This window comes from Oryzias latipes, chromosome 13 (genome assembly GCF_002234675.1).
Source record: "Oryzias latipes chromosome 13, ASM223467v1".
In the NCBI taxonomy this organism is placed as follows: Eukaryota; Metazoa; Chordata; class Actinopteri; order Beloniformes; family Adrianichthyidae; genus Oryzias; species Oryzias latipes.
In genome coordinates, this window is record NC_019871.2 from 25,476,973 (window position 1) to 25,492,876 (window position 15,904).

The 15,904-nt window shown below is 38.5% G+C and overlaps 2 protein-coding genes across 7 annotated transcripts in view; both read right to left on the reverse strand.

The window, feature by feature from the left end:
* Positions 1-12,173, reverse strand: part of LOC101157554 (clathrin heavy chain 1) — a 33,133-nt gene extending 20,960 nt beyond the window's left edge. For 2 of the 4 annotated variants that reach the window (XM_011482876.3, XM_011482874.3), the window contains exons 1-7: positions 11,810-12,173; positions 9,939-10,146; positions 9,539-9,541; positions 7,083-7,351; positions 6,828-6,989; positions 6,554-6,667; positions 6,215-6,388 (exon numbers count right to left, since the gene is read on the reverse strand). In XM_011482876.3, coding sequence (XP_011481178.1) covers positions 6,215-6,388; positions 6,554-6,667; positions 6,828-6,989; positions 7,083-7,351; positions 9,539-9,541; positions 9,939-10,146; positions 11,810-11,851 — 972 coding nt within the window. In that variant the 5' untranslated portion in view covers positions 11,852-12,173. The remainder of the gene's footprint in view (positions 1-6,214; positions 6,389-6,553; positions 6,668-6,827; positions 6,990-7,082; positions 7,352-9,538; positions 9,542-9,938; positions 10,147-11,809) is intronic. The other 2 variants (XM_004075853.4, XM_011482875.3) reach the window with 1 other exon arrangement.
* Positions 12,174-13,295: 1,122 nt separating this feature from the next.
* Positions 13,296-15,904, reverse strand: part of vasp (vasodilator stimulated phosphoprotein) — a 29,893-nt gene continuing 27,284 nt past the window's right edge. For all 3 annotated transcript variants that reach the window (XM_011482879.3, XM_020708452.2, XM_011482878.3), the window contains 2 exons: positions 14,655-14,712; positions 13,296-14,573 (listed from right to left, as the gene is read on the reverse strand). In XM_011482879.3, the coding sequence (XP_011481181.1) occupies positions 14,539-14,573; positions 14,655-14,712 (93 nt within the window). In that variant the 3' untranslated portion in view covers positions 13,296-14,538. The remainder of the gene's footprint in view (positions 14,574-14,654; positions 14,713-15,904) is intronic.

The following is a 15,904-nucleotide window of genomic DNA, read 5'->3' on the forward strand; positions in this document are numbered from 1 at the left end:
GTCAAGATGTTTTCAAGAAGTGAGTCTGGTGGTCGCGAAGGGAAATGGGTGAATGTGGTAGATAGAAAACTTCGAAGTTGAAGGTATCTGAAGAAGTGAACATCAGGAATTTTAAATTCACTTTTTAGTCTCTGAAATGAAACAAATTGACCTTCGATGAACAGATCCTTCAGGGTTCTCAGACCATTTGTGGACCAATATGTAAAAGAGTTATCAGTTATGGAAGGGAGAAACATAATATTTTTCACAACTGGGGCATAGATTGACATATTTTTAAGGTGCAGGCTTCTCCTAAATTGTGCCCAGATTTTAAGTGCATGTTTAACTACTGGGTTCTGTGAAATTTTGTCGAGGGATTGTGACAGTGGTATTGTTGAACAAAGTAGAGAGTGTAAAGAGGCAGATTGACATGACATTCGTTCAAAATTTAACCATTTAAGATCCTTATGACTTGATGTCTCTAGCCAATAAAGTAATGTACGGATATTTGCTGCCCAGTAATAGTATTGGAAATTGGGAAGTGACATTCCCCCATAATCTTTGTGGTATTGTAAAATATTTTTGCGAATGCGGGCAGTCTTCCCATTCCATATAAATGATGAAATCAGTTTGTCTAGGTTAGAAAAGAATGTTTTTGTTAAAAATAAAGGTATAGACTGAAAAAGATATAGAAACTTAGGTAGGATGTTCATTTTAACAACATTAATTCTGCCTCCTAAATAAATTGGTAAGGATTGCCAGCGTTGCAGATCTTGTTTTACACTATCTAACAATGGAATAAAGTTTGTTTTGTACATATGTTTATAATTGCTTGTGATCCAAATCCCTAGATACTTGAATTTATGCTGGCTTAATTTAAATGGTATGGAATTTGACACATCTTTTAGTGCAACAGGATTTATGGGCATCAGTTCACTTTTGTGCATATTTATTTTATAACCTGATATTTTTCCAAACTCACGCAAAAGTGTGAATAAATGAGGAAGGCTGTATAGGGGATCAGATATATATAGTAATGTGTCATCCGCGTACAGAGATACTTTGTGTTCAGAATCCCCTCTCTGAATACCTTTAATAGAATCATCACCTCGAAGAGTAATTGCTAGAGGTTCAATGACCAAAGCGAATAATAAAGGTGATAAGGGACATCCTTGCCTTGTTCCACGTCCCAGCTTAAAAAAAGGTGAAAGATTATTATTGGTACGAATTGCTGCGACTGGGGAAGAGTAGAGAATACGTATCCATGAGATAAACCTTGGGCCAAAGCCAAATTTTTTAAGTGTATAAAAAAGGTAGTCCCACTCCACACGGTCGAACGCTTTCTCAGCATCAAGCGAGAGAACTATTTCAGATGTATCTGGTGGAGAGGGATGATGAAGAATATTTAAGAGTCTTCGAACATTATGAAAAGAATGACGATCTTTGATAAACCCTGTTTGATCATCAGATACGATAGAGGGCAAAACAGTTTCCAAGCGATGTGCTAGTATCTTAGCAAAGATTTTACTATCTACATTTAATAACGAGATAGGCCGGTAAGAACTGCACTCTAAGTGACTTTTACCTTTTTTATGTATCAAAGAGATAACAGCCTGTCTCATAGTCTCTGGGAGAGAACCTGAGAGGGAGGAGTCATCATAGACTGAGAGTAATATAGGGGACAAATCTTTTGCAAAGGTTTTGAAAAATTCACTTGGGAAGCCATCTGGTCCTGGTGATTTCCCACTTTGCATAGAATTTATGGCCTTCTGAATATCTTCTGTTTTAAAAGGTCTCTCCAGATTTTGAGATACTTCCTCATCTACTCTAGGCAGATTAAGCTTGCTAAAAAACTTGTCAAAAAGTACTTGATCCTTTTTAGATTCTGAGGTGTATAACTGTGTATAATATGTATGAAACCTTTGATTAATCTCTAAAGGGTCAGTTAACTTCACATTCTGTTCAGTGTTGATGGCTATAATAGCCTGAGCCACTTGCTGATGACGAAGCTGATGGGCGAGTGTTTTACCTATCTTTTCCCCATGTTCATATGATTTATATCGACATTTATTTAAAAGATTTTCAATCTGCCGTGTAGTCGACAGATTATATTCGGTCTGAAGAGCTAGGCGCTTTTTGAACAGGTCAGATGAAGGGGAGTTAGCTAGCATATCATCTAATTGGAGAATATCATTTTCAATCCTCTTAATCTTTTCAGTTAGAAGTCTTTTCGTTCTAGCACTATAAGATATAATTTGGCCTCTAAGGTATGCTTTTAATGATTCCCAAATTAAGCTAGAGGACATTCCAGGGGTGCTATTACGTGTGATATATTCCTTTATTTCCTTTGAAATAAATTTAACAAACTCTCTATCTGAAAGCAATAGAGTATTAAATCGCCATGGTCGATATTTATTACCTGGACTTGGCATTTTCAATGTCATTAACAATGGTGCATGGTCAGATATAACTATTGCTTGATATTCACACTTATTGACTAGAGAAAGTAGGTTGCTATCAAGGAAAAAATAATCAATTCGTGAGAAAGTTTTGTGTACTGGTGAGTAGAAAGAGTAACTTCTGCTATTGGGATTCCGGAATCTCCAGACATCAAACATTCCATATGTTTTAAGAAGCTGGTTGATCACTTGTGATGCCTGTGATGGTTGTGTGGATTTAGGCGAACTACGGTCAAGGGAAGGAGTTAGTACACAATTTATATCACCTCCGAGGATGAGATGGTGCGAATCTATGTTTGGTATTCGGGAAAAAATTTCAGTAAAAAAAACACCATTGTCCCAATTAGGAGCATATATGTTTGCCAGTATAACAGGAGTATTATTCAATCTTCCCACTACTATTATATATCTTCCAGACGGGTCAGCTTCTACTTTTGTCATGTTAAAAGAAATTGATTTTTTAATGAGAATGGCTGTACCTCTGGATTTAGAATGAAAGGTAGAATGAAAAATATGTCCCACCCATCCCCCTCTAAGTTTGGAGTGATCAAAGGTGTTTAGATGAGTTTCTTGGAGGAAGGCAATGTCAGTATTCAGCTGCTCCAAATGTGAGAGCACCTTCCTACGTTTTAATGGATGATTTAGTGATTTGACATTCCAGCTAACAAAATTAACTGGGCAACAGCCATACTGATTATTGAATAACTGACTAGCCATTGGCTATGAAAAACAGTATTTTTAAGGTATTAATCTGGGCAAGTAAATACAACCTGTAAGACATGAGATCTCATCACTTTAACAGAAATAGATGCAACAGATGAAAATAAACTAACTTTAGGTGCAACAGGTAACCCACCCCACCCATCACCAACAAGAACATGGTGATCATAAACAACCCTCTTACAACAAAATCCACACATTATGTGCTTGTTAGAACTCTAGCGTCCAGTTTGCTCTGCAAAAATATTTAAGAGTAGAAATACCAAAAAGCCTTTTAACATCTGACATTCAGATTAAATGTCCAAAAATGGTGCAGGTGAAGAGGTCACACACAAAAAAAAAAAATATATATATATATACATATATATTGAATTAAAAAAAGTTTAATAATAAAAAAAAGGGAGGAAAAGGTATGGTTCATTCCGATCATAGTTTACCTATTTATTCAGATTACCATCCTTTTAGTAGTCATATAGAGTGGAAGTATGATTTGTGTGTGACAGATGAGCATTTCCGTCAGTCTCCCGGTGTGACAAAAAACCCCACAGGAATAACGTAGATGAGGAAAAAATTGAGGAAAAAAAAGAAGAGAAAATAGTAAAAAAATAATCACTCCTCAAAGAATATTTCCCTTCACATACGTCATGGCTTGTGCTGCATCCTTAAATCGTTTTTCAATTCCATTGTGTGTAATCCGCAGCTGTGCCGGGTGAAGCAGCCCATAACGCACGTTCTCCCGTCCACGCAGAAGCTTTTTTACCTCATTGAAGGCCGCCCTGGCGCTGGCTACACTCGGTGGATAATCGGGAAAAATGAGGATGGTGGCACCTTTGTAGAGGAGAGGACCTGCAGCTCGGGCACGGCGGAAGATCTCAGTGTAATCCTGATCGTAGTGCATCTTGGCGATGATCGCTCTGGCTTTCCCATCTGCTTGTCTCGTCTGTAGAGCGCGGTGGCATCTGTCAATCAGCACTTCTTTATTGATTTTCAACACCTCTTTGAGTAGTTTGGAGATTGAATCGGGTGTGGTCGGAACTTCCTCGGGTACATTCAATATGCGAATGTTTGATCTCCGCATGCGTCCTTCCATATCCACACACTTTCCTTGGAGGATCGACATGTGTTTTTCCAGCTGCTGGACAGATTTTTGTAAAGTTGTTATGTCATCTGAACACCCTGAAAGTCCTCGCTCCATCTCTGACACAGTAGATTGAATTGCTTTCAACTCTGACCGCACTGTGGCGGTGTTGTTGGCCAACTCTGTTCGGACCGCTTGCATCTCCATTTTCACCTCCCCGAACTCCTTCGCTATCACTTTTGCGAGCTCCGTCTGGAAGAGCTGGGTGATTTCTGATTTGATCGAGGCCAGTATGTCGCTCTTCAGATCTAGAAGTCCCGTCTCAGACAGTTCACACGGCTCCATTGGTGCTCCTAGCTCTTCAGGTGGTGTGCTAGGTGTGGAGCTAGCTGAGTCTGAGCACGCTTTGCTAGCAGAGGCAGCAGCTTTGCCCGTATATTTATATTTGCGGAGACTACTTGCCATTTCAGCTTGTAGAATAAAATCCAGGCGATGAGGAAAGAAGATAGGTTGCTAAGCCGCACGAGTTTTCTTGGCACTTTTTAGAGTATTATGGCTTTTTTTGCTAATTTATGCAGAGCACGCTAAACATGCGACCTACTCCATTGCCTGCTCGCTAGCGCCCCTGTCATAGTTGAGTTATACCCATGATTAAAATTACAGGCCTCTCATCTTTTTGGCTGACTAAACACGGTTTTGCCCCACTGTATTTGGTACTAGCTTTCAAAATGCTAACAGTGGGACAGATATGGAGCATTGCATTTGCTTAAATCCTCTAATTAAATGGTTTTCATGTCATTTAGTGAAAAAAAAAAATCAGATGTATTGGACAGTGTTTTTCAACCTTTTCTGAGCCACAGCACACTTTAACCTTGACAAAAATCCCGCGGCAGACCAGCATCCAAAAATAAAAAAATGAGAAACTCAGTCTGTATTGATCTACAGCCCCTCTGCAATCTCACATGCATTTTTGTGATGATTGTGGCAGAAAAAGGTGGAAGTTGCAGCTGTTTTTCTAAAAGATGTAATTAAAGTTAAGTTAGAAGATTTAAAAACTGTTTGAGGGGTTTTCGTTGTTGTTTCAAGACGTTTAACAACGAAGACTCATTGTGCGCTGAGATGCTGTCACTTTAACCCAATGTATGTTGGGAGATGTAGTGCAAACAGCCGCCGAACGCAGACAGACTCGCGTCTCTGAGCTTCATGGTTTTGTTCACTTGTTCCACGGTCTGATACCAGATTCTGTGGAAAACTACACTGCTAAAGACGAGCTTTAGCTGGTATTTTTTTTGGAACTGAGAGACTTAATGAGCTAAACGGAACAAGGAAGTGAAGACTTTGACCACTTCTGATTGGTCAGACTGCTGACATGGGATTTAGCCTCCAAGAATGATTGGTGGAGACAGTTATAGGGGACTTAAAGGGACGTTAAAGGGACTTTTCCAAAAACAGCTGTAGCTGCAGCTAAATCGCGGTACTGTCATTCTTATCCAAATCTCTTTAATAGAATCAAATAAACACAAAGAAAAAAGTATTTTACGATCTTTCATATTCCTAACTACTCAGTGTTCTATCAGGGCCTGTTTGGATGAACAAAGAACTGATATCCTGGAGATGGTACTGTAAATGTTTTTAGATCAGTGATTGAGGGCAATTTCCCACGGCACACTAGTGAGCCGCAGCACACTGGTTGAAAAACAATGTATTAAGGGAACAGCAGAATTCTTTACCCAGTTCTTCTAAAAATGTACTCACTTTTTTTGTTTGTGGACTCTAGACAACCAGAAAATGTTTTTGTTTTCTGAGTGCAAAGTAATGTCAATAAATGGATGTTTAAAACCGATTTGGACTTGAATTGAAAATGTTATGTCTTGCAAAAAACAAAATTAACATCAAAAGTGCAGTCAAAGCACACAATGGCTAGATTTATTTTCCTCTTTCTTGAAACACAAAGTTAAATTAGTGTAGGAGCGAGTACCTGTCCTTTCCTGTTAACTCCAATGATCCCAGCTGTGGGTTCATGCGGGGCAGTGACAAAAATAGTCTCCCCGCTGATTCTGTTCATGTAGATGCAGGTTCCTGTCTCCAGGTCGTACAGGTGAATGTAGCCGTATTTGGTGATTAGAAAGACCACGTCTTGCTTGGAGCTGATCTAATGAAGAGTAATTGTGATCAATTTATTGTATGAATCTGAATCTATGAAAAAAAAAAAAGGTACCAAAGAAAGCTCAATTTAAATGTATCCAAATGATGAATTCTTTTAAAGATTCCTTGCTTACGGAAAACCTGAAGAATCAAAAGACAGAAAGGTTTGTACCTGCATGGCAACGGGGAAGTCGTTTTGTGCTTCTGGGGGGAAGAAAACGTCGACAGCTTTCTTTGGAAAAGGCTGGTTCCCAGTTGGGGGAGTTCCCACTTCAATGATGTGAAGCTAGCAGGAAAATGAAAAAGGAAATTAGGAGCAACAGAAATAAACCCAGGCTGTCTAGGCTTCTGCAAGGCTTCCCATATATTACTTTTGCTGCAATTAGATGCAATCATTTTTTGGTGCAAAAATGTTAGAGAAAGTTCTGACTGCAGGGCAACCTTACTTTTCCTCCGGCTTGTCCCCGAACCGCGAAACAGAACAGAGTGGACTCTTCAGCATTGCCCTCCATCTTGAACTGAGCAAAGCCTGCAGCATGGCCTTCAATAGGCTGTGACACCTTCCTGTCCACAGAGTACAACTGCATGGCTCCAACGACACGGTTTTGCTGAACGGAACAAGCAAATCAGTTTACATTCAGATCCTTTTCTTTTTTTTTTTTTTTTACAAATCGTTCCAGCTGCTTCACTGACAAGGCTACCTGTGCTGAAATGCCAATAAGAAGCAACCATTTCTGTTTGGCATCAGTGCGGTAGTTGATGATCTGACAGCCCGCCAGGCTAGAGTGGCGGTCAAAGACTTTGATTGGCTGAGAGTCGCCCTCCATGCTCCAGTGGTACACGGCATTGTCTGTGACCAGGGCGACGGTGTTCAGAGAGATCCACTTCCAGAAAGTCACATCATCTGTCATTGTGTGAGCCTTCATCTTGCTCTTCATCTCAATGTTAAAGATCTGCAGGGTCTTTGCAGCTGAAAACACCAAGAGATGAGGTTAACCTCCGAACCACCGGGGTCGAAACAAACCTCAAATCTACAGACTGAACCCACAACACGCAATTCACAGCAGACTTTTGGTTTGGTTCCAACTGAATGGGGGAAAAAAACTCAATTCATTGAGTTTTTAAAAAAATTATGACCTTTTTTTGGGTCAAATTTAAAAGACAAGTAAAAAAGGCTTTTAATTAGTAAAAAAAGGTGCCAAATCTACACAAAGCTGTCTCCTAGAAAAAGCCTCATTTCTTGGATTTATTTCTAATGTTTATAAATTACTCAAAAGTATTTGCCAATGTCCATTTTTCTAAGGTAAATATTGGAATTTAATCAGATTACAGTTCTTCTAGTGTCTGTAAATCAGAGTAGGGCGGCTTTTCTCAACTTCCTGACTTTTTCTGGACATTAAACCACAGAGATGGTCTTAAATCAACCCCTACCACTGTCACCTAGGACAAGAGCAAAGATATTCTTACTCTGATTTGAAATGCTTATTTTAAATTTAGTTAATGTCGAAAGATCAATGAAGTAATCTAACAAATATCGCAAAATTTTGCATTTTTTCCCCCTTGTATCATTTTTTTAATCAATTAAACAAGAAACTAAGGATTAAAAAAGGGAAACAGTGAAAGCTAAAGCAAGCGTTTAACTGCCCACAAAAAGACATAACTTTATTAATATCCTAAAAACAAACACACCTTTGAGGGAGACGGGAATGGTGGTCATGGTGTGAAAGTCGACTCAACAATCACAAAGATAAACGGATGCAATGATGGGAGGAGTGATGGACAGATGCGTTTGGTCAATGCGGAAAAAGGCAGACTAACGTTTTATGCAGAAGTACCCTTAAAAATGAAGCTATAATTTACAATGAACACACTATATCAGTGCCAATAGGTTCCATGTGGCAATAATCCTTTAGAGTCCTGCATAATCTTCCTCATCACACCATCCACAAAGGAAATGGGTTTAATACGAACAGGGAGAGAACACATCCTCCCTCCTTCCCTCCGTTTGCCTTTCTTCCTTTTGATTTGACATCATAATGCCTTTATTTCCATCCTAGTTTATCTATCGCACATTTTGTTTTTGTTCCATCATTTGTGATAAAAACGTGTGGCGACTCTTCCTTAGGCTAATTATGTTGGAGGTTTACTTCACCCAAAAGGGAGGCGTTTTTGTGTTTTGTGACTAAACCAAAGCTCGCTGACGGGGAATCAGAATGACTACTGCGTTTTGGGCTGAAATTATTAGCCCTTAGAAAACACAAAAAAATAATTTGAATTGTAATAGAAAATAGCCCAAATTGCAGTTGAAATGAATTACACTGAAGAGGATTTGTTTTTTTGTGTTGAATTAGAACAATTAGTGATTGTAATTAAGTCTTCTTTTACTGCATAATCATAAAACCTCTCCATCTCAGATGCAGCTGATTTTCTCCCGTTTCTTTGGTGTAAAAATAAGTTATTTTTTGAACAGTCTGGGATGGAACCAAACGGTGAAATGTGATGAGCAGGCAAATCACTGGATCGGGATGAAGTGAGGATTTCAAAATAAAAGCGGGACACTGAGTAAAAATCAATCCCTATATGAAAGGGAGACAATGTCAAATCTGAATGCATATGAGTACACACAGTATACACTATAAACCCTGTATGTGTATATTTTATAAAAACCTAATGTTCAGGTTTTTTTGGCCCCTTTAAGCCCTCTAAAGTGTTATACATTTCTAAGACCAAATTCGATTCCTATTTTAAAATATTCGTCTGAATGTCGTCGTGTTTTTTCTGCTTCTAAAATATTTCCTTCATGGAAATTAAAGCGGTTTCAGAAATCAGAGTGACAGCTTTCCATTAACATCCCTGATGATCAATGAGAGTAAATATTTTTGCTTTCATGATGCAACAGTTGTTTTGTTTTTTTAAAATTTTTCCAGCATTTCCACCACATATTTAGTTTTCAGAACCACACAACTGATAGATGCAAGCAGTGTGGTCTCTGCGGCTAATCGTGGTGTTTTGGAGCTAATCGTCCAGGACATTTAAACATGTGTGATGTGCAATAATTGTGTCATGTTGTCCTTGTGTGTCGGTACTGTGCAAACACGTCAAAACAGTGCATAACAGGATCACTTTAACAACTCATGATATGTAAAGTTCAACTCACCGTCTGCACACATAAGAGAGCAGTAAGAAATGAAAAAAAGAACAAAAACAAGCAAAAATAGACAAAGCGTTCATGACAGTATGATATGTTTCTAACACTACAGCTGCATTTCTGAAAAGAGCATCACATTTACAATTGATATCTGTCCGTCATATGTCGACAGAGATGGAGTGGCTAACATCAAAATGAAAAGCAGACTGTGAGAAATATATAACAACACAAACAAAATTTACACCAGTGACAGCTAAGAGGAGCAAAGTGGTAAGAAAAAAAAAAAAAAAAAGAGAGATAAAGCGACCCGTTGTAACTTTAACTGCTAACGCGACTGCAGAGAAACCTGCCTTACTTTCTGTCTGGCTCGGGTGCAAACTCGGCGTCGTGCATCAGAACGGCGTCTTACCTTTGAGCGCGATCACCTTGCTGGCGGGGTTCATGATGGCGCTGTCGGCAGAGATGGGCCGACGGATGGGATTGTTGGGGTCGGCCATGTCGATGATGACGACCTGAGCCTGCTCGCCGACTTTCTCCCGGACGCATATGAACTTGTCAGACTCCATGGTGAGCGTGCTAAAGCCGATGTTGGCCGGGTTTATACCCAGGTTCTGGAGCTGTTGTCATGTGATTGAATGGAAGAGGAAAAATAAAGCTTTTTAACAGGCAGATCGGAAAGTTGAACACAAAAATGACAGAGGCTGGTGGTAAATTAGTGATTGGACAATTTGATGAAAACACGCATAAATAAATAAAGTAAACTGACCAATAGATAAATACATCTCTTGACATTACAACACAAAGATGAACCTATCAAAGATCTAAAAATCCTTCAGCGATCTACCTATTAGAAATACATTAACAAGAAAAAGCAGATAAATGCAATATTCACCATTTTGAAGATAAATTTGAACAAAATCCTAATTTATCAAGCTAGTTTATGTGATAATGGAGTCCATTTGTTTTAATAAACAGTTACATTGTTCATGTTGATGAAAATCGAGCCAATTGTTTATAATTTATGGATCAATTTGGCCAAATAGATGCAAGAAAAGTTACCCTTCCGACTAAAATTTCCTACAAAAATCATCTAAATTACCCATGTATAACTGTGACAACACATTTTTATTTAATATAAAATAATTACCAATATGGCGTCTTAGATTTGATCAGAGAAGTAGATCAAGAAAAAAATTCATGTTTCCAAACAAACTAAAATTTTCAATGTTGGTTATAGAATAGAAAAAGAATTTAACTTCTGGAAGGAACAGAAATGTATTCTCATTGACATCTTCTGTTGCAAATATGCATCAAACACTTAAAGCAAACTTACATCAATTAAGCATCTACTTTAAAAGTAAAAACACAAGTCATTTTTTTTAATAGCTGTAAATAGATTCCGGCGTCAAACGCATAGATTTCACTAATAAAATTAAATAAAGAAGTATAACTATGGATGATCCTTTTATCACTTATTTCTTCTTCTTTTTTTTTAAGGCATGAACTAACTGTAATCAATTTAATTTAATTAATTTGTATTATTTGATCTGATTGTGATATCTTCTTAAAATTGGGAAGCTGAATAATAACAAAAGATTTTTTTCCTCACAACATCCTGCATTGGGCTTTACTTTAACATGATTTAATACTTTTTCCGGATTGGATAAAAATCAAAGTGAACCACAAGTTCCAGTATTACACGGATGGATCTGGTAAAGAACCCGGATTGAGTCCACTCGGTTCGGCTTTAGCACAGAGAACGGCCCGTCGTGACATGGTGGGCTCCTGTCTGTCACACAGCAGCTGCTTTCTCGGCCAGGTCATCAATTGTTGCTGTTGTTTGTTAGCAACGGCGAGCGCTATAGCTTCCCCCAGCAGACATGAATGGTGTGGTTTGCATCAGTGGTGATGCTCCTTAAATGACGAGACTGAGTCCAGCATCACGGAGCGAAGCTAACGGTTCAATCAGAGCTGCTGCAAAGAGGCTACTAGCTAAACTAATCTGCTTCTCTGACGGGAATTAAATGCAAAAAACAATAAATAATAAGAATAATAATGTTTGCTGTCTGTTGTTGTTGTAGGGATATTTGGAGGTTTCCCAGCGGGAGGGCAAAGCAGTGCAATGAATGAAAAGCGCTGTTTTTCTAGCCGCTGACTAAACGGGGGAGGGGAGGTCATTCATTCGCTGCGGGTATTGACGTTTAACGTTAGCTCGGCTCGCGAGCTGTCAAATGTGGCTAAAAACAGCGGGCAACACAAACAACCCGTTTCCGTACGTACCTGTAGGTGCTCCTGGAAGCGGATAGGCAGGATCTGAGCCATGGTGGTTTTCTGAAGCCTTCTCCCCGGAGTCCTGAAATTCTAGCCTTATACTAGCTAGCTAGGCGATGGCACCGCGCTAGCTACGACCTCGATGTTCGTGTAGGTCGAAGCCAGTCAGGGAAAACGGTGACACGACGAAAAACAGAGAATGGTTGACTGGCTTGTTGGTTTCCGAAAGCGTGTGCGAGTCAGATGTTGGATGTTTCCCCCTTCTGTGTATGCTTTCTGCACCGCATCGATGAATTGCAGCGGCTATGGCTGATCTTCTCTGAAATCCGCAATGGCGGCGGAAACGGCTTCAGCGCCTTCCCAGTCCGGAAGCTGCCAGGAAGCTCTGGAAGGATGTGGAAAAACTTAATTTATCTCCGCTCAAATCATCCATTCATAATATCTCTTATATTATTTAAAAATAATAATAATAATAATAAACACACCTGCAGAGCAACCTATTTAAATAGGTCTCGATACTTCACACATGGCTTGATAAGAAAGAAAAAAAGGATTTAAAAATAAAAATCTGTTCACAGTTTAAAGTATAGTTAATTAAAATATGCTCTAAAAGTCACAAAAATGCAACTTTAAAAATACATTTCCACAATTCTTCTGAGATAAACTGAAAGTTGCAAATACATTCCAAATGGATTTACTTTGAAAATGTTTTCTGCAGAAGCACCTGCACAATTGAACATAACATTAAGAAAGCGCTTTAAAACTTTGAAATGTGTAATTTTTTTATATCATTGACTATGTTATTCCAGGAACATTTGTCTATACGCACTTAAGCTTAAACCTTTTTCCCCATAATGGAGAGGTTCACCTTGAAAACCTGCCTAAATGAAAAGCTGCTCTAAACTTTTAGAAAATATTTCTTTTGATTTATATATTTATATTCCTTGGTAAATTCAAAGATACCTGAAAAACCTCATTTGGTTTGGTGTTAATTTTTTTTTCATAATAGGAGCATTTATTTTATTCCACATGAAGCACCAGAGCTCTATTGAAAGATTAAAAAAAATAAAATAAACCTTTTATTATAACTTCTATTAAAAAAAAAGGCTTTGTGACTTTTAGAATAAATAGTTCGACTTTCTTTTTTTTGAAACTGAGGAAAAGTTGTATTAGTCATAACAGAAATCAAATTGTTCCACCTAAAGCACCAAGTCTCAGGAGCCGACACCTGCAGGCCTGAAGGGCCTTCATTCGGCTTCCAACCGGCCCCAACCATGCAGCTTGTGATTGGCTGGACACACCTGAGCCAAGTAATCCAACAGTCGTCCATCTGTTATTTTCTTTGTCCTTGATGTTAGGACTCATCCCCTTTAACTGAGCCTCATATGAAATCCCTTCATTATTTTAAATGTGGAACCACTTTCTTCACCGTCTTTCTTCAACACTCGTCACATCCCCTTGAGTTTGTATAAGTGTAAAGAAGTAGCAGCCCATAGCAGACGTTATTTTTTTTTTATTCACAGATATCTTTTAAAAAACGACTCAAGACAAAGTGGTGCATTTTAGGAAGCAGCTGTATTTGACTATAAAGGCATTTCTAATCCAGTGTTTCTAAGCTGTTTTCTTTATATCTCAGTGTAAAAAGCCTATACTATTAGAAAAAAAAAGAACCCAAAAAATAACATTTCATAAGAAAACTGTCAGAAATTAAATCCCCAATCACCAGTTATTTTAATTAAAAAAAGGAACATCTAATTTGTTTTTCCCTTAAACATATATATATGTATTTCCTCATATATAGATATATATAATTTCATATTATTCTCAAGGCAATTGGTCATGGCCAAATTATCTGACCACATGATGGCCATTTTAAGTCTCAAAATTAAGAGAAACACAGCTAGAAAGGAACAAAATAATAAATGGCAGCACAGTATACAGTAGGACCACTGCAACGGCCAACGATATCTCGTTTTGAGTGAGAGGGAAAAGCCCGTCATGGTAAGGCGACAGACACACATCCTCTGGATCGAGTGCAATGCAAAATATCAGTACAGTTGTCAGACATAATAAAACTACAACACGCTCCTCTTTCACAGCACTCGCTTTGTCCCTTTTGCTCGTCTCTTCTTCTAGCGTTTTCTGTGTTACAGCAGTGAAGGCTTAGGTTGTATATCCACTTTTATATTGATGCATGGCAATGGTGAACAAGTCAGGTTCGCAGAACATCCTGGAGTGTTGTCGTCTACCGTTTGGAGACCGACTAAACCCAGGTGTCTGAAACAGTTTCGTCACAAGACAAAAAAAAGAAAAAAGATCCCAGCATCTTGCAATAACAGAAAAACAGTTAACACTTTCCCTGAATCGTATGGATTATTCCACGGGTAGGAGGATTTTCTTTGCAGCAAATTGAAAGTGTGGTTTTAGCAGTGTGCCTCCCTTTTCATATGGCAGTTACAGTCGACAGAGGGAAGCTCTAAATAAGGAGGATAGAAGGAAATGGATGATGAACTGGAGTGCTGGGTTATGATGTGAGGAGGTTGCTTGATTTACATGATCTGAAGTTTTGTTGCAAATATGCCAACCAAAAAAAAAAAAATTTGCTTGTGTATTTGTGGAAGATACACAGAAAAGAGAAAACTTTTTAGGAGAAAGACAGATCCCTGGGCTACACGAGGGCACAGAGGAGGTCCCAGCAAGATCAGACACCCTCCATTAACATCCCATCATCCAAGGAACTACGTGTCTCTCTTTTGAAGCTCTTGAATAAAGGCTGTAAAAGGAAGAAGACAAAAGTAAGTCCAACAATCCTTTTTTTCTTGGTTTCAATAACTTGTGTGAAGAAAACCCTCACCTCCGATTATTTCCTCTTTGACTTTCTGTAGTTCTTTTCGCACCTCCTCCAAGATCTCCTGTAGAGCATTCCACAAAGAATATATGGTCATATAAAAGTGAAAGAAATTCTAGTTTTGACTCAATGCAAAGAAAAGCTAGTTAAACATTTTTAGAATCACGTTAAACTTTCAATTACGGCCTAAATTTGACCAAATTAATTTTAATTTAATGCATTTATTAGTTAGTTAGTCATTTAATCCCAATAAATAAAACTGTTTTCCAATCAAATTTACCACACACACAAAATGGGAATCATGATGTATGAGATAGTTTGGAAAATATTTGTTTTTAGCTAAATCAAAAAACCTGTGTTGTTTTCTAGGGATGTTTTCTGCAGTGGCAGTAGTTCATTAGGAGTTTCCTCCAGGTTGTAGGGGGGACTGTTAGTGAAGGGCAGTTTACATGCTCTCTCGCTAGCTTACAGCCCCTTACACCCCCAACTTAGCATTACTGGTGCAACAAAAATGGAGAACACCAAAAATATTGGAGCTATCCAGCCGTCCAGTTCTGATCCAGATTCCAGTTCAGACGAGGAAAAACAAAGACCTACACGGATCTATTTGACTGCAGGTGGATGCATCAGAATAGAGCAGAGCAGGGAGCTTGCAGTCTGTCAACATAGCACCTGCGTAACTGCTGCAGGCTTTTTCAAACTGCATTTTTTCATCTGCTATCGATTCACAATGATTGGAATACTAAAATACTCAGAAATGCAATTTTAAGCCTAATTTTCTATAAGACGCCACAAGAACATGTTAAAAACACCAAGAACCATAATCTCATTGGGGTGGGTCTTCTTTATCCCCCAGTCAAGTAATGTTTAAAGACTTTCCCCTTCAAACCGCAATTTTCAAACAATTATAAGACTAAGGCTATGTCCGAATTCCCCCCCTACTCCCTAACCACTAAAAAACGATATAGTGCGGACTATGTAGTGCCCTGGATTTTAAAAGCAATTTGGACACCATGACCACTACTTTTTTTTTTTTTTTAAACGGCAAATATGACGTAATCGATTTCACAAAGTGAAAAACTAATCAATATGAGCGTTTTGCAACCATCATTTATGAATCTACTGTGTTCTGAAGAGAATGGCATATTAAGAAAACACATTTGAATACATTTTTGGGGGCAAAATCGTTCAGACCCAATGCATTGTGGTCTATATTTCCCAATCTGGAAAGCATCGATGCACACTGGTTTTCGCAG